At 41.8% G+C, this 25562-nt stretch overlaps 2 protein-coding genes and 1 long non-coding RNA gene across 3 annotated transcripts in view; 1 reads left to right on the forward strand and 2 right to left on the reverse strand.

The window, feature by feature from the left end:
* Positions 1-991: 991 nt before the first annotated feature.
* On the forward strand, positions 992-14724 carry reep5 (receptor accessory protein 5). Its single transcript, XM_084047046.1, has 5 exons — positions 992-1286; positions 2067-2160; positions 7238-7376; positions 13050-13218; positions 14350-14724. The coding sequence occupies exons 1-5, from the start codon at positions 1163-1165 to the stop codon at positions 14397-14399; spliced, it is 576 nt and encodes a 191-aa protein (XP_083903172.1). The 5' UTR covers positions 992-1162; the 3' UTR covers positions 14400-14724.
* LOC311037760 lies at positions 14384-16541 on the reverse strand. Its single transcript, XR_014600000.1, has 2 exons — positions 15915-16541; positions 14384-15784 (listed from the first exon to the last, which is right to left on the reverse strand). It is a non-coding gene; the product is annotated as an uncharacterized lncRNA (long non-coding RNA).
* Positions 16542-18144: 1603 nt separating this feature from the next.
* chd1 (chromodomain helicase DNA binding protein 1) overlaps positions 18145-25562 on the reverse strand; it is a 45724-nt gene continuing 38306 nt past the window's right edge. The window contains exons 32-36 of the mRNA XM_084047718.1: positions 25209-25387; positions 23917-24016; positions 23530-23581; positions 21509-21830; positions 18145-20739 (exon numbers count right to left, since the gene is read on the reverse strand). Coding sequence (XP_083903844.1) covers positions 20400-20739; positions 21509-21830; positions 23530-23581; positions 23917-24016; positions 25209-25387 — 993 coding nt within the window. The 3' untranslated portion in view covers positions 18145-20399. The remainder of the gene's footprint in view (positions 20740-21508; positions 21831-23529; positions 23582-23916; positions 24017-25208; positions 25388-25562) is intronic.

Below are 25562 nucleotides of genomic sequence, written 5' to 3' on the forward strand. Positions count from 1 at the left end.
GTGTAACTCTGAGAGTGCATTAAGGGGCCATTTGGGAACCAAAATGGAGTGTTTCTAGTGAGCCAACATGCATGATATCAGCACCCTGACCAGAATGGAACAGAGCCTTCATTAGTATCATTAGTAACACCTGTGAAGGAAGTAAGAAGAGGCCCACTTTGAGACTTTCTTTCCAATATGGCTGCTGTGCATGCCTATTGTTCCCAAAAAATAAAAAATAAACACCACAATGAATGAAACAACTAAAACATATTTATTTAATTGTGGCATTTATATAATTTACAGTTTAGACCAATGTACTCCCATAAGGGAGGGAGGAGAGGGTAGCCTTGGATCAAGACTTATCATATATGTATTTTTATATCGATTTTGACATTTGCATATCTATGATAGACTTGGCTAGCAGCGCCCACTTTCACCAGTAAAGCCCGTATTTCTCCGTACGTGAACAAATGCAATATATAAGGTGCTTATCCGCTAGCCCCAAATGTTAACTCACCATTCGGAATCTTTATGTAATGTATCAGTTCATATTCTTCAATAGGTGTGTGTTTTAATCCCGTCTTTGGTCGAACGCCATTCCCCCCCTCGTTTACTTTCTGTTTACATTTAGGTGTAATTCCGGCTGTCACCGGATGCGCCCCGTCACCACCGCCCATTACATACAGGGAATTTCCGACAGAATCCGACATAGACGGGATTAAAACACATATCTATTGAAAAAATACGGACCTAATACAGTGCACAAAGACTCCGAATGTTTCTTTAGTACATATACGGAGAAGTACGGGCTTTACGGGGGGGGGGGGGTGCAGGCCAAGACTATCGTAGATATGAAAGTAAAAGTCAAGACTCGATCAAATAATATGATAGTCTTGATACAAGGCTAGGGGGGGGGGGGCGGGGCTGCTGGTGGTCATGCAGACGGTGCCGTCACGGCTGCAGAGAAGTGAGGCTCCTCCTTCCTTGCTGCATGGTGGCTGTCGCAGTTCTTCACTCATCAACATCACACGCGCGCGCGCACGCACACACACACACGCACAGACCCAGGCAGACCTAGTAGCGACGCTCCGATCCCTGCTTGATTTGCTGTAGATCTCTGACTGTGTGTGTCTGTGATCCAGGCAGCCCAATCCATCCAGATCCAACGGTCATCATCATCATGGCGATCAACCAGGGGCTCAAGGCGAGATTCGACTCGTTCCTCCACGAGAAGAACCTGATGACGGACGTTCTGGCCAAGATCGAGGCCAGGACGGGCGTGAACCGCTCCTACATCGCGCTGGGTATGTATGACAACAATGATCAACAAACAAAAACCCATCATCATGCATCATCTGTGTCGCTCGCCGACAAATGGCAGATGTTGACGTGTGATCGTGAAGAGCTGGCACTTTTCGGCGAGCTACAGCCGTCGCATGACGTTTAATGGAAATAATAGACGTAACACTGATATCTGATCTTTTTTTTCCCTGATCTCTCTCTCTTTTTTTTTTTACTGATATCTGATCAATTTTTTTCTTCTTTCTTTTTTACTGATCTCTGATCTCGCACCACTCGGTGAATGATGAAACAAAGACGCTGTCGCTCGCCGAAAAAAAATGGCAGATCTAGCTAGACCTGCCATTTTTATTTTCAGCGAGCGACACCATCCATCCTATCATGACAGGGTAGATCTATAAGTAAGCGTTTACGGGAAATAAATGTAACGGCTGATCTCCGGTCAGATATCACGTCAGTTCAGAGGAAGGGATCAACGCATTAGTAGTAACAATGTAACAGCGTTTCATAGAATGTGTAGTGGATGACTAATTAAAATGTTGTTTGCGGTGGATAATGTTTTACTTTGAGGGTTGTGTAGTGAATAATATCTATTTTATGTTTTTTGTAGTGAATAATATCTATTTTATGTGTTTTTGTAGTGAATATTATCTATGATATTAGGTGTTTTTGTTGTGAATGATATCTATTAAGTGTTTTTTGTAGTGAATAATATCCATTTTAAGTGTTTTTTGGGTAATAATAATAATAATGTGTTCATTTAAATGGTTTCTCTCTATCATCAGCTGTCATAGGGTTTGTGGCTATATATTTGGTGATCGGATATGGCGCCTCCCTGCTATGCAACCTCATCGGCTTTGTGTATCCGGCGTACATATCGTAAGTGAACACACACACACCCACCCACGCACGCACACCCACCCACCCACCCACCCACCCACCCACACACACACACACACACACACACACACACACACACACACACACACACACACACACACACACACACACACACACACACACACACACAAGCACGCACGCGCACACACGCACACACACACACACACACACACACACACACACACACACACACACACACACACACACACACACACACACACACACAGAGAGAGAGAGAGCTTGTTAGGTGACTGTGTGGTGATGATGATGTTGATGATACATATATATCTACCGATGATGTCACGTTCAAAAGAAATCAATGCGTCTGATCAGGATGTTTCCACAGCAGCGCAGGCGTTTGGGATTTGACTTCCGCTTTCGTAATAACGACCATAGTGAGGAGTCACTGCAGACCAGACTGGGCGCTGTGCCCGGTTTTGTTTCGTGTGTGTGTGTGTGTGTGTGTGTGTGTGTGTGTGTGTGTGTGTGTGTTTTAGGCCAGTAGCTCTCAACCTTTTCTGGTTCAGGGCCCACTTGAACATCTAAAAAAAATGCACGTCTGCCGTTTTAAGTGGTCGGATGGGTGGGCCACGTGCATTTTCAGAGCACGTTTAGGACCTATAATTAAGAGCTAACCATAGTGGCCACAGTGTAGTAGAGCAATGTTTTTAGAGAGTATTTTAGCTACAATGACGTCACGCCCCTAGGACGGGCCAATAGGGGAAGGGAATCGAGGTCACGTGGCTCGAGTGTGTCGGAGGTGCAAACAAAGCTGCTCCTCGTGTGGATTTGGCTTCTTTTTGTGGATAGGTAGGTTGAAAAAAAAACTGTATTTTGACGTCCAGTCTTCATTTTAAATCCCCGGCACTACAATACTTAGACCGCAGGTTTGTGCTAGGACATAAATATCTATCGTCGTATACGATCCATCTCTCAAAATCAATGCCCGACACCTGTTTGCACCTACAAGACAATGGCCGACTTGGCCACGCCCTATCTATCTATCGACCTATCGACCTATCGTATATCATCTGCTGCTTAGCTGCTGTGTGGAGTGTTGATGGAATTCACCACACTGTGTTCATAGGGCGTTGGTCTGATTACAAAATAAGCTTTATTTATTGCACATGCAGTAGTAGCAATACCACACTGTAGACAGGGCGAGGTGTGTGTGTGTGTGTGTGCGTGTGTGTGTGCGTGTGCGTGTGCGTGTGTGTGCGCGCGCTGTAGGTTTATCTCATTACCGGAGGTTAGCAGTGCATGTCCTGTATACATGGAGTGTTGGATGTATGGTACATGATGTTCCATAGCAGGCATGGCATGGTCACAATGTAGAGTCTGTGTGTTGCAAGCTGTTATCACAGTGGAGGGGTGTGATAAAATGATAAAAGAGGGTGATAATAAGCCTTGTCGGCCGCGAAGCCAAGCGATTAGCACGAGTTGAAGTACGGTCAAACGCCGGCCCGCGTGCAGAACTGTCACCACGAGCATCCTGCTCTCTGCGGAATGAGGGAACTCAGCGCGTCAAACGGTGCCGACCCACGGTTGCCTAGTTGATCCTTGCGAATAAATATAGGTTAATAGACTCTGGGAACGCATCTGTGTCACTTTAGATTTTTTGCTCTAACCGCTATTTTATACTTTGGCTATTGAAAAATAGCAGATATACAAGCTCATAGCACGGCACCGAGTGCCACGCTATGAGCTTGTAGATCTGCTATTTTTGAAAAATCTTGAACATTTTGTGCAAATATTTCTTATATATATGTTTTTAAAGGGAACATATTTGACTCAAATCTTTGCTTCTGGGGGTCGCTGGAACAAAATATCTTCAGATAGGGGTCCGTGGCCAAATACATATCATTTTTGGGGTCCTTTGAGCACCACTGATATAGCAACATACGTACGTTTTTTTTACAGAAAACTGTTAGCATTTAGAAGACATTCGTCGATTAGGTGCAGCCACACATGGACGTCAAGTCACTGGAAGTTCCATCCACTCCCATGATATGTTTTTTCTTTTTGGTTTTTGGATGGAACTTGGTGACTCGACGTCCATGTGTGGATGCACGTCATGCACCAATAGAATGGGTTAACTACATAACTGTAGTTCCCTTTGGCATACCCATTTCCTGTTCCGGGTCGGTTTCCCCATAGCTTCGTTTGATTGGCTCAGCAGCAGATGAGACGCCGCTGTGAGCTTGTAGGTCATCTATTTTTGATGTGTGACACAGTTGTACAATGAAGTATGAATTGGGCTTAAAATGGTTTAGTGGGGCGACGGTGACTCAGGAGGTTGAGCGGCCGCTCTACCTCCTGAGGAAGGTTCCCAGTTCGATCCCGCGGGCTCCCCCGGAGTCTGTGTGGAAGTGTCCTTGAGCAAGACACTGAGCCCCTAACTGCTCCCGGTGAGCACTCGGTTGGTGCCTTGCAGGGCCGGCCCTAGGATTTTCGTGGCCCTAAGCAAGATTTTTTTGACCCCCCATTATAAAATCATTTTGTCATTTTCTAAAAGCGTTACTAAAATAATAACGCTAGTTGTTGGATAGGAGATACATGACATAATTACAATATGAAAGTAAATATATGTATATATATATTGCTTATAGCAGCGGCCGGCCCTGGTGCCTTGTGTGTGTGAATGGGTGAAAGTAATGCACTTTGGATAAAGGCGCTATAAATGCACCGTTTACCATTTTAGCCGAACTAGGCTTAAAGCGCACTTTGTTAAAGGTTTGGATTGTGTAGTTACCTTGTCATGATGTAGTCCAATTGGTGAGATATCTTGCTCTGTCGCTCCATTGATTAGAAATTGATATTCCAAAAATAGCCTCCTCATTGTCTTACATTGCACAGTGAATCAGCTCTCAAAGTCACTCTTTTAGCACATTTTTTTTAGCTGCCAGCACTTTTCTGCCATGCATTTTTCACTGTGCAATGTAAGTCAATGAGACAATTTGGGATGAATTTCAGTGGCGCAACGGAGCAAGATACCTCACCAATTCTTTGAGACACACATACGGGTATTTCGGGGCGTGGCCGAATCCGCCATTCCTTCGCCGGATGAAACAACACAGCTTTCACCATTGGAAGTATTGTAGTGCAGGTCATTGCAACAACTTAAAACGTAAAAAAAACGTAGAAAAAAAAAAAAAATATTGTGAAGCACAGGATAAAGATATACATTTTCAATTCAAACACCTATGAAGTGCCTCCCTATTTCCAAAAACAAACTCAAAATAAACAGGTACACCGCCACATATTCTAAACCTTCCGCGGTTCTGCCAATAATCATATTGTTTGAGACACACATCCGAGTTTTTGCCGGGACAAACAATGAATCACGTGATCCCCTTACTTCCCCTATTCGCTCATACTAGGACATGGCGTATGTGTAGGCAGAAGAATAGGACTAGTTACATCATGACATGACATGGTAACTACACAATCCAAACCTCTATACAAGCGTGTTATTGCGCTTTAAGGATAATACTCTATTCAAATTGGATTTGTTCCCCGGCTGGCCTTCCCCCCAGTGTTATAAACGGCTCACTCCCCATGAGTGACAACCTCCATGTGCCCCCCCCCCCCCATTTTGATTTTCAATATTGCTGTGTAGTTGTTTTTGTTGCACTATTGTTTTGAGTGTTGAATGTTCAATGGACCATAATGGAAACAAGCCTCTGGCTTTTTGTCTCATCCATGTGGTGTGTTTTTTTTTTACTTGTCGTGCTGCCTGCACCTTTAAAAATTGTCAATGAAGTATTCAATCAATGAATCAATAGGCTCTATGCACAGCAGCCATATTCACTTCCTTCACAGGTGTTACCAATGATACTAATGAAGGCTCTGTTCCATTTAGTGTAGCACAGTGGTTTCCACGACCCCCACAACTCTGAGTGTACAAATGGAACAAAATGGACCCGTAGAGTTACACATCCGCAAGGGGCCATTTGGAAGCCCATGAGGGTCCCTGGACCCCAACTTTAGACCCACTGGTGTAGCAGAGTGTTTTCAGTGAGCCAACATGCACAAAATCAGCACCCTGACTGTTTGACCAGAATGGAACAGAGCCTTCATTAGTATCATTGGTAACACCTGTGAATGTCTTACAATATGGCTGCTGTGAATAGAGCCTATTCAATCAATCTCTTGTCATACTTAATTTTTTCATAAAATATGGTGGCCCTCAGTTGTGGAACTCTCTAGACGCATCACTAAAGTCATCACTTTCCTTTCCAACATTAAAAACATATATCTTATTTATGTTTCACTGTAGCCTATATGATTTAGTTCTGATGTGTGATTCTTACTCATTCTTCTGTCTTTTTCTTTTCCTGTGCAGTTTCTGTGTTTTCACTTCTTTATTGCACTTGTCTAAGGGGGGGACTAAGCTTGGATTCCCCTTGGATTCTTTTGTGTTGTTCTTATTGAGCTTTTAATGTATGTTATTTAATAGTTGAAATAGCAGATCTAGCTATTTCAGCTTTTTGTGGTATATTTTAAAATGTATGAACATTTTCCCACATCGAAAAGATTATAACGATTATTCAAAAATAATAGTCCCTATGCACAGCAGCCATATTATCACTTCCTTCACAGCTGTTACCAATGATACTAATGAAGGCTCTGTTCCATTTAGCAAAGTGGTTCTCAGATTTTTAAATTTCCACAACCCCCATAACTCTAAGAGTGTACAAATGGAACCAAATGGACCCTTACGGGTCCATTTTGTTCCATTTGTACACTCTCAGAGTTACACACCCATAAAGGGCTATTTGGGAGTGTTTCCAGTGAGCCAACATGCACAATATCAGCACCCTGACTTCGTCTGACCAGAATGGAACAGAGCCTTGTCATTGGTAACACCTGTGAATGTCTTACAATATGGCTGCTGTGCATAGAGCCTATTGCGGTTATCTGTAATAATTGGCGATTAGACGATTACTATAACAATTGTGACAGGCCTAGATATGTATTGTTGCTATGCATTCTTTTGCAATGTACCAGGTCACATACAGTAAGTAAGTGATGGACTCTCTTTAACCCTCCGCAGGATAAAAGCAGTCGAGAGCGCGACCAAGGACGACGACACAAAATGGCTGACATACTGGGTGGTTTACGGAGTGTTCAGCGTGGCCGAGTTCTTCGCCGACATCTTCCTCTCATGGTTCCCTTTCTACTACATAGGAAAGGTAACGTCCCGCACGCCAGTGATTTGAGTTGATTCGATTTATTTGAAATGTAATAAAACCCCACAGGGTTACTGCCGTGGTGGGGGAAAAAGTACTCACGTTTATTAGTTAAGTAAAAGTATCAATACTGCAATATGGAGATACTCTGTTACTCTGTTGTAAAAGTCCGGAATTCAAAATGTACTTGAGTGAAAGTACAAAAGTATTGGAATCAAAATGTACTGTTCGCTTTAAAAATATATATATATTCAAAAATGTGCACACATCACGATTCACGACATAGCGCGGGAGTGCCGCGCTATGAGCTTGTATATCTGCTATTTTTGAATAGCCAAAGTATAACATAATGGTTAAAGTGGTTACACAGACGCGTTCCTGGTTTTAATGGGTTAAACATTATAACAAGGAAAGGAGGAAGGACGTGCACAGCACAAACAAACGGTGAAATGTTAAACAAAATAAACGGCCGCAAACTGTTGGACTGTTGGACTAAAAACTGTTGTTTTTATTGCACCTGAATGCTGCTGTGACGTTTCGAGCTTGCACTCGACTCAGGCTGAAACACCACAGCAGGTCCCTAGCACAAAATCTTTTCAGATGGGGGTCTGCGGCCAAACACATACTAATTTGGAGGTTCTTGACATGAACAAGGGTAGAGAACCACTGCTCTGTGTTGCCTGGTTGCAACATGTGTGATGGGAATTGTAGTTCCGCAGTAGAAACAAAGAGAAATGTGCTAAGCTAACGTGTTGCAGGTTGGAATTAAAGCAGAACAATGGAACCACTGTGGAGCTATGTATGGAATGTTTCCTGGTATGTCACCTGACAGGCCCTCCAGTTATTATAACAATAATAATACTGTAGTAGTAAGTAGTAGTAGTAATAATATTAATAATAATAATATTAATAATATAATAACAATAATAATAATGTAGTAGTAGTAGTAGCAGTAGTAGTAGTAGTAGTAGTAGTAATAATAATTAATTGTAATAATCTTATATTAACATACACAGTACATATTTAAAACAAATGAGATTTCCACGGCAATGGATGAAGCTTGGACACATTGCAGGTCAGCCTTATTGGGAACACAGAATGTTACAGGTCCATGTTTGACACCCAGGGCTCAATGAAACACTCCAGATTTGACTGTGTACATCTAGCCATGTAGACATAATGACACGGCAACACTGTAGGGACCATTTATGAGGTCAGAAAGGCTTTAGCCACTGTTAACCCAGTGTTAACTTTGACAGCAAATTTTGCTTTAGTTTAAGTCATAGTTACTTTTGTATACAATTCTATTTAGTTTTAGTCATATTTTAGTCACCAGAAATGTTTTAGTTTTAGTCTAGTTTTGGGAGGTGTTTAGAAGAAAAGATCCACCGGTTTTCAGCCTTTTCTTTCTTTTCTTTTCTAACAGTCTTAGAAAAAGAGCCACATTGCTGTCTTAAAAGGGCGTGCGCGCGGGTCTCATTTGGGGAGCAGTTTTTAACCCTTGAATGTGGGTATTTTAGTCCATTTTATCGGGGTTTTATTGTTTTTTTCATAAGATAAGATTTTAGTCGACTAAAATGTATGTTGGTGTGATGGCGCTTTAATGCCTGATTTATACAAACAAAAAATAGCCGATCTACAAGCTCAGCTATTTTCGGAGCGCGACACCCATGCACAACCAAGCATGAAATGACTTGTTTTAGTTCTACTTGATCTCGCTAGTTTATTTTGTTGTCAAAATTGTCAATATTTAGTCATAGTTTTTCTCATCATTGCTTAGTTTGTAGTAAGGTTTTATTTATTTTTCGTCGGTGAAAAAAGGTAGTAGACAAAACAATTTCGCCATAGTTTTAGTAGACTGAATAGGCTGCACAGAAGCCATATTGGGAATGAATTGGGCCCCTTCCTTAGTTCCTTCACATTTGTTACCAATGATACTAATTAAGGCTCTGTTCCATTTAGTGTGGCATAGTGGCTGTCTTATTTTCAAGGACCCCCTTAACTCTGAGAGTGTACTAATGGAACCAAATTTGGTTCCATTTGTACACTCTCAGAGTTACACACCCACCATAAGGGGCCATTTGGGAACCAAAATAGAGTGTTTCTAGTGAGCCAACATGCACGATTTCAGCACCCTGACCAGAATGGAACAGAGCCTTCATTAGTATCATTGGTAACACCTGTGAAGGAACTAAGAAGAGGCCCAATTTCTTTCCAATATGGCTGCTGTGCATAGAGCCTATTGACACTTAACAGTCCGGGTGTCACTATAACCCTGCAAGGGTAAAAACGGGCCGGCACAAAAACCATTGAATTGGCCTCTTGTTTGTTTAAGGCAGTGGCATTTCCTAGTTCCTGATAAGTTGTGTCATGCTCCTGGCATGTTGCCAGGCCCATGTAAATGTGTCACAACACTGCGGTTTGAGCTGGCAACGATGAATGTCTTTAGAAATCTGCTCATGTTGATCAACGTTGAGCTTTCTCTATGTTAAGCCTCACTGCAAAGCGCAGAGTCTGATTATTATGGAAGATGAGTATACTGTAGAAGAGTCTTATAATGCAGATGATGGCTATTTTAAGGATTTCCGCTATCTTCATCTTGTAATTGTTAAATTCAAAGTCGAGCATAGGGGTGCAATTAACTATTATTTTCATAATCAATGAATTGGGTTTATTATTATTTTATGTCATTAAACTAAGACCATCAAATGATCAAATAAGGAATGCAAAAAAAACGAGAGGAAAAACAGCCTGCAGTGCTGTTCCTTTCGTGGTCAGATGACTGATACCTCTTGATCACCACATGACTCGTACAGCAAAACGTGTGTTTTGAAGAAAATGCAAAATCTTTGAAAATCTAGCCAGGCATAAAATGGTTGCCATTTAGACCTGGAACGCATCTGTGTGTCATTTTTAGATTTCTTTGGCTATACAAAAATAGCAGATATACAAGCTCATAGCGCGGCACCGAGTGCCGCGCTATGAGCTTGTAGATCTGCTATTCATTTATTTTTTTAATCTTGAACTTTTTTTTTTTTTTTTTTTTTTTTTTAAACTGATTTAGAAAACATTTTTAAGAATCGCCTCAGGTCTTAAAGGGTTACGGTAGCTCTCCAGCGCACCAATGTCGGCGGCGGTAAGTGTTGGGAAGCATCCGTTGCCGAAAATCTGATAGCAGCGAGGTTGTTGTTGAAAAAGACATCAAGCCATAGGCTATTTTTAGCACCATATTGAAGTCTGTCTTTGTCGGCTCTCAGGTGCATTCAGCAACCTTTTGTTTCTCACACCTTCCAACCGACTGATCTCCCCACTTAATGCGACTGCCGGTCTGTAGTAATCTGTAGTCTGTAGTCACACACACACACACACTTGTAGATCGGCTATTTTTGGCAAAGAGATTTGGTGCAGACAGAAACCAAGTATCAAGTGCAGTCGCATGTGTAACTCAGGTCCTTTTTTTTACTAACAGCAGAGGGTTGAAGTGGTTAACTGCTGCCTCAGCAGATTGCTGTGTAGGCTACATAACAATAGATGGTCGCTAGGCAACCTGCTTTGCATAAACAACATGACTCACCTCAACTCCGTCGTCAGACAGTGTAGCCTACTACAGCACTGTTTCCTAAACACTGGGTCGGGACCCGTTTGTGGGTCACAGACCCATTTTTACGAGTCGCGAGTAAATGTCCCTTTTCATTTCCTACATTTTTTAATTATTTCAAGAATAATTAATGTTTCAGAAATGATTTTAAAAAAAAGTCAAACATTTTTCAAAATAATTTCATACATTTTCCCATTAAATCTAAGAAATTCCAATACATTTTTTATACTTCATAAGTAGTGAAAATATTTTCACTAGTTCCGGGGAGACATCAAATTTCTCCTATGGGTCTCGAGCTAAAAAGTTTGGGAACCGCCGGCCTGCAGTAGCTTACACATGCAAATGAATTGAATGAGTCACAGGGAAAAAGAAAAAGAAAAAAGTTTGCCAGAAGCAAAACGTGTCATTAGTTTCATGGCTGCATGTCTGAGGATTTGAAGAACAGTCTTGGGTTTCGACACACTGTTACACAAGTAGGCTATTGCATTTCTGAATGTCATGTCCTAATCCTGACTGTTGTTGTCTAATACAGTGGTTTACTTTTTTCATGTCAAGGACCCCCAAATGAATTTGTATTTCGCCACGGATCCCCATCTAAAAATATTTTGTATTTTGTTTTGTTAAGATGTTTCAAAAATATTCCAATTGTTTTAAATTGTTCACGATTTTTTTTTAAATAAACGATTAATTAAAATGTTTCAAAGATATTCAAAATGTTCCAAATTTTAGCCGTTCTATGCGCTTGTAGATGGGCTATTTTCAAATGGCCAATGTATATAGGATTTAAACAGTTGAACAGTTTTGATGATATCTTAACACATTTAGCTGGGGACCCCTGGAACCCCCTTAAGGACCCCTGGGGGTCGCCGGACCCCACTTCGAGTACCACTGGACTGATAAAACAAGTGCTTCCTTTGTACTCCATAGTAGCCCATAACATAACAAGTTCTGTTTTGTAAACAAATCTCTCTGTTTTGTGTGTGTGTGTGTGTGTGTGTGTGTGTGCGCGCGCGCGTGTGTGCGTGCGTGCGTGCGTGTGTGTGTGTGTAAACACAGCCGATCTACAAGCTCACAGCTTGTCGCTACGTGGCGCGCTGTAAGCGTGTAGATCTGCTATTTTCAATGAATGTTTGCTCCAGAATTGGAATAACAATTGTTCCCTAAAAGTGTCTGATCGTGACAACGCTACTCACACATAGTAGTGTGTTAAGAGGTAGAAGACAGTGTTATGTGGGGTACAGGTCAATGTGAGATACATGCAGGCTTCCACAAATATGAGAATATGTTCCAACTTAAAATGAAGCTTTTAAATAAATTGCTGCTGCATCAGATTGGTTGATCTTCTTCATTTCGAGGGTCAATTCTTCACTGTTATTTTCCGAATCAAAAGTATTGTTTCTGGGCCAGTGAATTTGAAATTGAAGTCAGGGCCAGTGCCAAAATTCACTTAAAGGACAACTTTGTTTTTTTACAACCAAGGTTTATGTTTTAGATGAGTGTTAAAATGTTTAAATTTACTGCTTTCTATAGTTTTAGCAATTTTCGCGATCTTTTTTTACAGTGGGCGGGGGCATTCTGTCCGGTGGCTAAATATCTCTTTTTTTACACAGTAACCCGGCATTTTCTTTATTATTATTTACATTAGCTCTTCTAGCCCCCAATAACTCACATCTGGCCATCAAAGACCACAGGACCTTTTTTATTGTTAAAATACATATTTAGCCACCGGACAGAATGCTGTAAAAAAGAAAGAAAAACAATTGCTAAAACTATAGAAAGCAGTAAATAAAAAAAAAACACTCATCATTTATTATTTTAATTACAAGCTAAAATATAAACCTTGGTTGTAAAAAAAACAAAGTTGTCCTTTAATGTCAATCTCCCGGCTTTGAGGAAATTGCACAAAATCACGTTATTAGTTTCTTACATGACTCTTCACTTGATCTCTCGAGTACTGCGTTTTGTTTAATGAATCAATTATTTGATGAATGGTTTCACCCCTTATCAACCATTTGAGAAGTTGTGTGGGCCTAATTGAACCCCCCCCTCTCTCTCTCTCTCTCCCTCCCTCACTCCAGGGTGCGTTCTTGGTGTGGTGCATGGCTCCCATGGCGAACAACGGCTCGGTGCTGATCTACACGCGGATCATTCGCCCCTTCTTCCTCCGAAACGAAGGCAGGATCGACGACGTGGTGAAGAACCTCACAGACAAGGCGTCGGAGGCTGCCGACAAGATTAAAGACGAAGGTGAATGGACTCTAGACACGCTTTGCAGAAGAGAGAATAGTGCATAATATCAGGGCTAGGCGACCGTAGGCACGGGTGCTACCATTGGCACAAGAGATGGTAATCACTGACACAGGTGTGAGAGAGGCTTTTTCCTTTAAAAGGTAGGGTAAGTGATTTACTTCGGTTAAATACGTGTTGAATAGCTCTATATTCTGATAGTACTCATTGCTATAGAGTGTTTGTTCAGTAAAAGGAGTCTCCCATGTGTCTCCAGCGCTTTATTAAACAGAAAATGCATTTTCAGTGCTTTCTCCTGATTGGCTTACATTTTGTCACCTACCTGAAAATGTACCTATATTCTGTTTACTAAAGAGAGCTGGAGAGACCTCTGAGACCGAACAATTGCCATCAGAATATAGTACTTTAACTTATATAAAAAAAAAAAAAAAAAAATATCACTTACCCTTCCTTTTAACACTTGGGGTGCCAGAGTTTTATTTAAAAAAGTGTACGTTGAGTGCCTGGATTTTTAACAATTTTTGAACCTTTTTCAGGTAGTCACAAAATATTTTCAGTGGACAGGAGCAGAGATACAGGCTTTTGAAGTCATAAATTAACCAGGAAGTGGATTAAAGTCTAAATCTTCGAAAAATCATATCTCCTGGTGCTGTGAAGGAAAAAAAAAAAAAAAGTTTTTTTCTTCAAAAAACGTATATATACGGTTTTGGCACTCGACGTCAGTTTTTGAAAAGAAGTATATATACGGTTTTGGCACCCAATGTGTTAAAATACGGTAATTATTATTATTATTATTTTGTCAATTTAAGTCCCCTCGCATGTTCTAGGTTTTTTCGGAGGGTATACGCTACGATACGATGCACGTGGCCGTGGGTATACGCTCTCGTGTTTTCAATGGATGAAATGGTTATTAGACTGTATACGCTTCTTCCCAAAATAATCTGGACTGTGTACGGCGTATACAGCGTCTGACGGTAGAACACACCACTGTAAGAAGGGCAGGGGGCGCTATAATAAAAAAGTTTGGGAACCACTAAGATAAAAAAAACATGTCCACCATTGTTTTTATTGGTGGGCCTAACGGGTTACGTTGAGAACGCTGACTGTTCCTTTATTCTCTTTGCCCCACAGCCAAGAGAGCGACAGCCAACATCATGTTTGAAGAGAAGAAGTCCACCTAAAGACAGACGTCCCCCCCCCCACCTCCAGGAGCGGAGTGTCAATCCCACAGCTCAATAAATGTTGCCTTTCAAATGTTTTCATTGTTCATTTTCTAAATTCAAGTAGTATGTAATCTTCCACACTGTCCATACATAATTTACATGGTGGTAAAAAAAAAAAAGAAGAAAAAGAAATCGTGCCATTTTGAAAGTGAAGTTGGCCTTTTCCCTCAAGACAAGCTTTTAGACCTTAAAACTTTGCATATTGTACCTTTATGCTGCCCAGATAAACTGACTGTAATGTATTGCCGTTTGCTTTATACACAAATACAAAATTGTTTGCCCATTTGTGTTGCCACGTCGAGGGTGTTTTTGTGTGACTATTGAATGCAAAATTGACTTGTTTTTAAGCTTAATTTATTATGTCCCGTACTTAATCTGTATCCAATTAAGCACTTTTAAACACAGCTGTTATGGTCACATTGGAGTGCTGTATATCCTTGATGCGTTTCGTTGTTTGAAATGGTATGTAATGTGTACAATAACACATTACATTTTATATGATATAGCTGTCGGGAGAAACATTGTACTGCATCTCCATATTTCACATTGTTTACGTTTCTTTGTAAATGAATGACCTACTCCTACTTCATCACCCACAAATGTCTCACAAAAGTAGCAACAATAGCCAATCTACAAGCTCACAATGTGTCGCAATGCAAGCTTGTAGATCTGCTATTTTAGCTATTTTCTAATTGAACAATTCTTAAAAGTGAAAATGAGAAGTGGTTACGTATTTTTGGGTTTATTTATATAAATATTCAACCAATGAAAAGTATTTACAAGAGCTTGTTACTAAATAATAACTGCATTGGAACACAGGTTATTTTTTTCCATTAACTGAAAAGTAACAGTTTTGGACATACAAGGTTTCAACCCGACAGTGGCAATAACATACAGTACATGCATGGGGGCCGGGGGGCTAAGTTATTAGTTGTATGTCAACAGCTGTATCAATTTATAATTGTATTCCACTTAAACACCCCTATACTTTGACTGGGGGTCTATAGGTCTTGGTCCTCTCTACATCAAATCTTTCCACAGAAATCTACAGGCCCACAACACGTCACATTAATCTTGTAGATCATTTATTATCACAGAATATTTGCCTATTATGACATGGCCAGAATCGAGACATTGGAGTTCCTGTAGTTAATATAAACCCTAGTGACATTGAAACATAAACTAGAAGAGGAACTGATCCCAATAATGAACAGTAGGTGGCGTAATTGGACAAAAAAAGGGTAATTCAAATGGCTCCTTGTGTAGTGTTGCTGGCATTGTGATGGAGAGCCATTTGAAACTTGATACGTGATTCATTTGTGATGATGCAGAGCCATTTGAAACTTCATAAGTGATTAATTTGTGATGATGCAGAGCCATTTGAAACTTGATAAGTGATTCATTTGTGATGATGCAGAGCCATTTTTAACTTGATACGTGATTCATTTGTGATGATGCAGAGCCATTTGAAACTTGATGAAGTGATTCATCTTGTTAGAATAAGTGTTAAATAACTATATTGTGATAGTAATGATTGCTATTTAGGTAGGGTTAGATAGAGTGTCCCTGTCTCTCCAGCTCTTTAGTAAACAGAAAATGCATTTTCAGGTAAGGTTACCAATATCTCTAGAGCGGTAACTTGTAAATGATAAAAAGTGAAATTGGAAGTGAAGCAACAAAACAAATTGCGGACAACATTGAAATTGGAAGCTGACATTTGTAATCCACCTGAAAATGTATTTTTATGGTTATTAAAGAGTTTGAGAGACACGGAGGCCTCTGTTACTGAACAAGTGCTCTATGGGGCTCTATGGTATCTATAGCTATGATTACAATCACAATATAGAGCTTTAAGTTTTAACAACAAAAAAATCACTTACAGCCATGTTAGGGAATTGATTTACTGGACTGTGGATAGTGGTATAACTACTTGAAATGAGTATTCTACACTAGTACGTAAAGCAGTCTCTGTAGTAGAATTATAACAAATTATTTTGCATGCGTTATGATTGTGAATGGGTGAATGCACATTGGAAAGTGCTTTGGATAAAATATGCTTCAGTATGTAAATAGGGTAGGGACCATTAAACTTACCTGGGATCAGTGCACAGCGCTGTTCAAGATGTCAATAATTTCAGGCAAACTGTTTCTATAAATGTCTCTAACCCACTAGGAGCGGAGTTATTACAATAATGTAGAGCAGTGGTCCTCAAATATTTTGTGCCAAGGACACCCAAATTAATATGCATTTGGCCGCAGACCCCCCCATTTAAAAATATTCTATGCGAGGGGGTCCATAAGAGAAGATGTTTGGTAAAATGTTACTCACCTTTTCCAAAAAGTATCAAAATAGCCGATCTAGACGGGCTATACAAACAACAAGCATAAAATAAGGCTAAACTGTTCCTTATTTTGCCGATGACCCCCTGGAACGCTTTCAGAAGACCCCTGGACCTCACTTTGAGAACCTTTGATCTAGGAACACTGTTTATATAGGCTCTATTCACAGCAGCCATATTATGAAGACATTCACAGGTGTTACCAATGATACTAATGAAGGCTCTGTTCCATTCTGGTCAAACACAGTCAGGGTGCTGATATTGTGCATGTTGGCTCACTGGAAACACTCCCAAATGGCCCTTTACGGGTGTGTAACTCTGAGAGTGTACAAATGGAACCAAATGGACCCTTACGGGGGTCGTGGAAACCACTGTGCTACACTAAATGGAACAGAGCCTTCATTAGTATCATTGGTAACACCTGTGAATGTCTTCATAATATGGCTGCTGTGAATAGAGCCTATAGCCAGCGACATAAAGATACAATCGACACTTGCAGCTGTGTGGCCCGCTACGCTACAAAATAAAGCTGAGCTGCCTTCAACTTCACACTAGCAGATACAAAGCTACAAAATGACCATGTGTTATTTCACCATTTCTACTGGCCTTCTCACTCCATACAATATAGGCTCTATCGGAAAGGAATTGGGCCTCTTCCTTACTTCCTTCACAGGTCGTACCAATTATACTAATTAACCCATTCAATCCAGGACGGCCTCTGTGTCACTATAGATTTCTTTGGCCATTAAAAAATAGCTGATCTACAAGGTCATGGCGCGGCACCGAGTGCCCCACTATGAGCTTGTAGATCTGCTATTTTTGAAAATAAATTGTGCAAATCTTTGAATATATATATTTTTAAATTGAAATTTGTAACTCAAATCTTTGCTTCTGGGGTCCCTGGAACATATATAAAATCCATTTAGTGTTACAAAACTTTGTATAATTTCAAGAAAAACAAAACAAAACCCATAACTCTGAGAAATAGAACCATTTGTACACTCTGAGTTACACACCAGTAAGGGGCCATTTGGAACCCCCTCAAGGAACCATGAGGGTATCTGGACCAAACTTTGAGACCCACAGGTGTAGCCGCGTTTTGTTTCTTTTTTCATTCCGAGAGATATGTGGTGTGGCAAAGTGCTTCCACTTCAACTGCGACAGATACACTGTGTCACTTACTATCTTTTGTAGCTGCCAGTGTGAAAGCAGCATCAGGAATATCATCTTCACAAGTACGAAGACAAAAAAAAAACATATTTGATGTCTAATCATTAAAATTATCGTTGTTCGATCCACATGTATCCTAGTAAATAAAATGATGAACTAGTTTAGCGATATGAAAGCCACGGCAGACTGCGTCATACAAGTGAGTACAGAGATTTGAGTTTAATGGCTTCATAAACAACCTGTATAAAACAATTACCTTAAAAATTCATGCATTTTTCAGTGTAAATTAACTTTGAAATATAGAGGAAAAATTCTATGTACAACAGTGTGTGTACAACAGCCTGTAACAGCGGGCTTCACTCGACTGGGCTGTTGTTGGTGACATAATAATACATGGCTGCATAGAACGATTTGGACATTATTGCCTACATAGAAACAAATAAAAAGTCAACTGGGGAAAATAAAAGTTTATGTAAGAAAAAAAAAATCTAGTTTATTCGAAATCTAGCGGGCATTTATATTTCGAACAACACTCGGATTTCCAGACTGAAATGTTCATTATTTAGAATTCATTTTCAGACATATAACTGACAAAGGAAAAGAAATAACGCTAACAAACATAACCGATGAGATTCCCCATTACCAAAATAAAAGAAAAGTTACATTCTGAATAGCATTATTATCATTAATAACTGTGGTACGAAAAAACTCTTTCATATAACTGCCCAAAAAAATGCCTGAGTTCGATGGGGGGGGGGTTATAGTAAAATCCGCCTGAGTGGAAAAAAATCACTGACTTCCTATATTACATTAATTTACAGTTTTTGCGTAATTTCATGGAAAGAGATCAGGTTGCTCACAAAAACAAAAACAACGTTCCTTTTTACAGACTAAGACAGGAAATTAAATAATTCAAGCATGAGAGGTAAAAGAATTTTAAGAAACCAGATGAGAGAGAGAGAGAGAGAGAAGAGAGAGAAGCAGTGTAAACGAGGTACGTCCGATGGCCAGCCTTGAAACCCTTTACATTTCAGCATAATTCATATATAATACAACGTCATCGACATAACACTTGCTCAAATCAAAACTCGAGAACCAAAGCGCGACGGGGAGAGAGAGAGAGAGAGAGAGCCGTCGCGCGCGGGATCCAGTGTCGTGGGAGGGGTGGGTGGGGTGGGTTGATGAGAACACGAAGACAGCACTCCCGGGTAATCGTATCCGTTAAGAAAAAAGGAAGAAAAAAAATGTACACTTTATAAAAATAATCAAAGAAATTACGCCACATCCCGTGAACTTCTAAAGCACGATGCAGCTTATTTTTAAACTCTTAAGATACAAAAATATGCACTTTTTTCGCTTTTGTTTTGACACCCCCTAAACCCCCCCCCCCCCCCAAAATCCATCCCCTCTGCACGGTTCCCAGGATATGTTGCGCACCATTGGATTAAAGTCGACCCCACTTCTACTGAGCTAGCAGATCGTCGCTGTCGGGCAGAAAACTTGTCATCTCCGTATTTCAGCTTTTTAGGGTTTTATTTCCGTAAATTAATGCCCTAGTTAATCGCGTGAGAGAGCGTCGCACACAAAAGTGCCGCGCTGTGAGCTTGTAGACAGGCTATTTTCTCTAATAGGCTCTATGCACAGCAGCCATATTGGAAGGAAATTGGGCCTTCACAGGTGTTACCAATGATACTAATGAAGGCTCTGTTCCATTTAGTGTAGCACAGTGGTTCTCAAACGTTTTAATTTCAAGGACTCCCATAACTCTGAGAGTGTACAAATGGAACCTAATGGACCCGTAAGGGTCCATTAGGTTCCATTTGTACACCCGTAAGGGGCCATTTGGAACCCCCTCAAGGAACCATGAGGGGTCCCCACATTTTGAGACCAGAATGGAACAGAGCCTTAATTAGTATTATTGGTAACACCTGTGAAGGAAGCAAGGAAGGGGCCCAATTTCTGTCCAATATGGCTGCTGTGCATAGAGCCTATTGTGACAATGTTTGAAAGTGAAAAAGTGTGTTTGGGTTCCTTTCATGAATATTGAACCGATGTAAAGTATTAACAAGAGCTTGTGACTACATTTTGACTCCATTGGAACACAGGTTATTTTTTTTCCGTTTCCTGTTAACAGGGTTTTGGGACATACAAGGTTTCCACCCGGCAGCGACATGAGAAACAGTGCTTAGTACAACTCTGGTCTACGAAAGTTCCCCGTAAGGCATTTCCTGTGTTTCAATGTCTATGGCTACTACCACCGCCTGGGTCCAAAAAAAAAAACATCTAAGCCCCGCGCCTCCGGGGGGCTGGGGTCCAGACCTAAGCCCCGCCCTCTGGGAGGGGGGCTGGGTCCAGATCTAAGCCCCGCCCTCTGGGAGGGGGGCTGGGTCCAGATCTAAGCCCCGCCCTCTGGTGGGGGGTATAGGTGGGGCTCCGGGGCGGCCTCCTGTTATGTCTTGCGGCTGCTCCAGATCTGCTCCGGCGTGCTCCGGTGGTCCGAGGAGTACTCGAAGGGCGAGCGCGAGTCGTACGGCGAGGAGCGCTGCTGCTGCTGCTGCTCCCGGGGCGAGCGGGGCCCGCCGCCGCCGCCGCCGGCGGAGCCCCGGTGCTCCGGCGGCCAGTCCGAGTGGTAGCGGTACGAGTCGCGGGGGGGGCCCGGCGGCTTGTGGTAGTCCGACCCGGAGCGGTGGTCCGAGTGCGAGTGCTCCTTGATGTCTCTGTCCGACCGGTGGTCTCTGCTGCTGGAGCGATGGTCGTCCATTTTCCTGTGCTTGCCGTCGCTGTAGTATCTAGAAGGATAAACAACACAAACTACTTTTTAGTTATGTTGGCCACACCCCTCTGGAGGGACATATTTGTGACATTTCTGAGTGACAAAACGATATGTCAACCGATATGTTGTCTATTATTTGTCTTTTTGATGACATCGGTAGTTATGCAGCCAACGTGTCCCGATTTCCCGATGTTGAGAAAATGTTGTGATGCCACGACATGTTGTGTGCTTGTTTGAACATTTTTGAATAGGGCTTAAGTGGTTAAATAAAATGACTTTTGGTGGTTCCCTCTACATTATTTGTCCAACGCAGCGATACCAGTTTGAAAGTGGTTTAAAAACCAGGCCACATCGGCTGCATAATAGGCTCTATGCACAGCAGCCACATTGTAACGACATTGGGCCTCTTCCTTATATCCTTCACAGGTGTTACCAATGATGCTAATGAAGGCTCTGGTCAAACAGAGTCAGGGTGCTGACGTTGTGGGCCTTCCTTTCCTTGAGGGGGTTCCAAACATTTCCTTACGGGAGTGTAACTCTGACCCTTACGGGTCCATTTGGTTCCATTTGTACACTCTCGGAGTTGTGGGGGTCGTGGTAACCACTGTGCTACACTAAATGGAACAGAGCCTTCATTAGCATCATTGGTAACACCTGGGAAGGAAGTGATAATATGGCTGCTGTGCATAGAGCCTATTGCCATTACAGATACCGTCCAAAAAAAACCCCATCAAATAATAACCAATATATCTGTCGGGTTGCAATCACTGTTACGGTCTCCTCACCTGTCCTGCCGTTCCCTGTCTCGGCTGTCGGGTCTGTAGTGGTCTCTGTCTCGGTGGTCTTTGCCGTTGCTGAACGACGAGTAGGGTCTCTTCCTGCTGTCCCCTGCCCCTCCCCCTCCTCCCCCGCCCCCGCCGCCGCCGCCACCGCCCCCCGGGTTCCTGCGAGGCTCCGAGCCGTGGCGGTCCTTCCCTCCGCCGCCACCGCCGCCGGGGGCGCTGCCGCCGTGCTCGTTGTAGCGGGACGGCGGGTGGTGGCGCTCCGAGCTGTAGCTGTCCCTGCTGCTGTCGTCGTGATGCGAGCTGTCCTTTAACCTCTCGATGTCTGAGGACAGCGGGGAGGGGGGGGACGCAACAGTTTTTTTTACAAATTAGGCCTGCGGCATGCGATAACATAGTTGAATATTGCAATGACGATATGACTCACGATACGTAAACAAAACCGTTGCTGTCGGGCAGAAACTTTTATCTCCATGTTTTAAGCTTGAGTTTTTTCGTAAATTGACGCCCTACTTGATCATACTGCAGCATCACACAAAAGCAATAATCTACATACAAGCTCAAAACTTGGCTTTTTACTCAAGATTTGAGTAATTTTTTTTGCTTTAAAAGAATCTATATATTCAAAGATAGCAGATCTACAAGCTCATAGCGTGGCACTCGGTGCCACGCTATGAGCTTATATATCTGCTATTTTTTAATAGCCAATGTGTAAAATAATGCTTTTTAGCTCAAATCTAAAAATGACACAGATGCTTCTCCAGGTCTTAAAGGTTTCATGATGTTCAGTTTTACCACACATTAAAAGTCTTTGTCCTTCAAACGTGTATAAAAAGTTTTAACAAAAAAACAATGGGTTAATATACAGTTTGAACGTCTTTCTGCCTTTTTTTGGTGCTATCATAGAACCCAGACAGTGAAAAGCCTACTGTATGCACACACTGAGAAAAGAAAGAAAGACATGGATTGTGGTATATTTCCATTCCAATAACATGGTTTTAGTGAAAACATTGCGCTATTGTCAATGGACATATCCCACCGCCAATACAGTTTGTCACGGTTTTCCTTAAAACACGGTTAGTAGTTTTTATCAGCTTGGAATCCCCGTCGATGACGTCATTGGTAGGCAGGTTTCTGAACCTGCCTACTGCAACAATATTCTATACAACAATATTCTAATAACACGTTTATGAACATAAGAGACACATGCCACGTGGAGAAGTGTTTAAAGGTTTCATGACGTTCAGTTTTACAACACATTAAAAGTCTTCGTCATGGTCCTTCGAACATAATGTATAAAAAGTTTTAACAAAAAATTCCACTCCATTGATCCACGGCAGGTGTTTTTCTCTGACATTTCTAAAGCCTTTTCAACTGCAATGAAAAAAATCACACCCAGTGTGAAGTGAGCTGTGATATTTATGAGTTATTCATTTCATCATGCATCTCGGTAGCCAATCACAGCGTGTCTGCGAAGTTTGAAGTTAATTTCATCATGCGTCTCGCTATCCAATCACAGCACGTCCTGCAAAGCTTAGCCTATGGGCGTGTTTTCCACAGCATGGCGTCGCAGCGAAAGACACATTTTCGACGGAAAGAAAAACTTTCACCACGGATGGGTCCTAAAGCCTCTTATAGGAGCGGTTGCACCGCTCAAAAATAAATCTTTGCCTGCGGGTGTCGCTGTTGAGGGATTTTGCCTGTCAATCATTGCCTCTGCTCCCCCCCCGCCTCTGCCCCCCCCCCCCCCCCCCCCAAAGGAAAGGATAGGGGAGGGGTGGGGCGAGGAGGAGAGTGGGCGGGATTAATGGCCTGTGACTTCACTGCCCAAGGGCCAAGCTCAGATTACGTTTCAGCCTAATTATTCAGAAAACCCCAGACCACAGAAAATCCACTGAATGTTCAAAGTTCAGATTTTTTTGGGTGTAATTGAAGTCATAAAACCCCCCAAAAAACATTTTAAAAAAAAACTCCTAAAGAACATTTAGGAGGGTTTGTCAACAACAGTCATGCACGGGTCGTACCTGCATGTTTGCAGCCCTGGGTGTTCATGGAGCTTGCATTCTGGTCCGCTGCCTACAGGAACACAAAAGACATTTTTAGAAGAGCTGAGCCCGTAAGCCAGTGTTTCCCATCCTTGGGTCCAGGCTTAGGGGCTATCGACAAGCAAAAATAGCAGATCTACAAGCTCACAGCACGTCTATTGCTATTCGTCGTAAGCAAAACACAAGTGTGTGTATGTGTGTGTGTGTGTGTGCACGCGTGCATGTGGGGGGTCTCGGTTTTTGTTAGATGCAAGAAGTGGGTTCCAAGGTAAAAAAAAGGTTGGGAACCACTGCCGTGAACCATGCTGCGACAGAACTTCATTACAGTTCATCAATTCTCTAGCAGTGTTTTTTTGGCTTGCGTACCTGGGCGTTCTCTTGCCGTTTCTTGATTGCGTGCTTGTACAGCTTATGTAGCTTCCTGGCGTCGAACTCGGTGAACTTCGAGACGAAGATCCAGAGGTTTCTGTGAAAGACAAAATGCTGCATGTTGAGTGGACAGAGAAATGGAATCTTGAGTAAATCGGCCGTTTATGGGTCATTTGATTCGCCATTCAGTACTTCAAAGGACCATTTGTCTTTTTTTGGAACGATTCAATTTTGTAAACCACATTCTTTAATTCAGTACGGCTGAGACAAAGATGAAACACAACCACAAAAACGTATTGAATATATTGTCGCTGTCGGATAGAAACCTTGTCCAACAGCGTACTTTCCAGGAAATGGAGAGAAAAAAAGAACCAGCGTTCCAATGGCTCCAATGTAGTTATTATTTAGTCACGAGGCTCTTGTTAACACTTTATTGGTTCAATATTTATAAAACCCACGGACACACTTAACCACTCTAAAAAACCTTTGATAAATAGTGAAAGTAGCTGATCTACAAGCTCATAATGTGTCAAATTGCGACACGTTGTGAGCTTGGCTATTCTCGCTACTTTTTCGAGGCAGTCTTGTAGGACAAAGTAAGGCATTAATTTATAAAAAACGAAATGTTTAAACATGGAGGTACAAGGTTTCCACTTGACAGCAACAATATTTATTAACACATTTAGACCGGGAAAGAATCTGTGTCATTTTTTTATTTCTTTGGCTACAAAACAATAGCAGATACACAAGCTACAAGCTCATAGCGTGGCACTCGGTGCCACGCTATGAGCTTGTAGATCTGCTATTTTTTGAAAAATCATGAACATTTGTGCAAATCTTTGAAAAAAAAGCGAACATTTGTAACTCAATTCTTTGCTTCTGGGGGTCCCTGGAACAAAATGTTTTGATGGGGGGGGGGTCCGAGGCCAAATACATATACTTTTGGGTGGTCCTTGACTTGAAAAAGTAGAAAAAATGAAAGAATAATGTTTTTGGCCACCGACCCCATCAAAATATGTTGTTCCAGGGACCCCCCAGAAGCAAAGATTTGAGTTAAAAATGTTGTTTAAAAAATATATATGTATTCAAAGATTTGCACAAATGTTCAAGATTTTCCAAAAAATAGCAGATATACAAGCTCATAGCGCGGCTGTGAGCTTGTAAATCTGCTATTTTTGAATAGCCCCAAGTATAAAATAACGGTTATAGTTCATATCTAAAATGACAGATGCGTTCCCGGAACCATTGAATGGGGTCAAAGGTCAGGAACGTTTAAGAGAGGTACGTACTTCCTCCACTGTTTGATCTGCTCGGGGTTGGTGTATTCCTTCAGACACTCGGTGATGTGGTCTCCTATCTTGATGAGACACTGCCGCGTGTGTTCCAGCTGCTCGCGCTCCGACAGGCCTTTCTCCGGCCTGTCCAGCTGCTTCAAGGCCGCTTTCACCGGACGCATGCGCTCCTTACACTGTAAAACACAATGAACGACACCGTTAGGGGGCTGTTGTCTAGAGTTGTTCCGATAGCGATACCAGTATCGGTAAAAGCTGCCAATAAGGCTCTATGCACAGCAGCCATTATTGGAAAGAAATTGGGCGTCTTCTTACATCCTTCACAGGTGTTACCAATGATACTAATAAAAG

This window comes from Gymnoscopelus microlampas (genome assembly GCF_963454915.1).
Source record: "Gymnoscopelus microlampas genome assembly, chromosome: 21".
NCBI classification, from domain to species: domain Eukaryota; kingdom Metazoa; phylum Chordata; class Actinopteri; order Myctophiformes; family Myctophidae; genus Gymnoscopelus; species Gymnoscopelus microlampas.

Bases quoted from the DNA above. Each gene is read 5' to 3' on its own strand.
- reep5 (XM_084047046.1), top strand. From the start codon at position 1,163: ATGGCGATCAACCAGGGGCTCAAGGCGAGATTCGACTCGTTCCTCCAC. The intron at 1,287-2,066 runs GTATGTATGACA...CTCTATCATCAG, and splicing joins CCGCTCCTACATCGCGCTGG to CTGTCATAGGGTTTGTGGCT. The intron at 2,161-7,237 runs GTAAGTGAACAC...AACCCTCCGCAG, and splicing joins GTGTATCCGGCGTACATATC to GATAAAAGCAGTCGAGAGCG.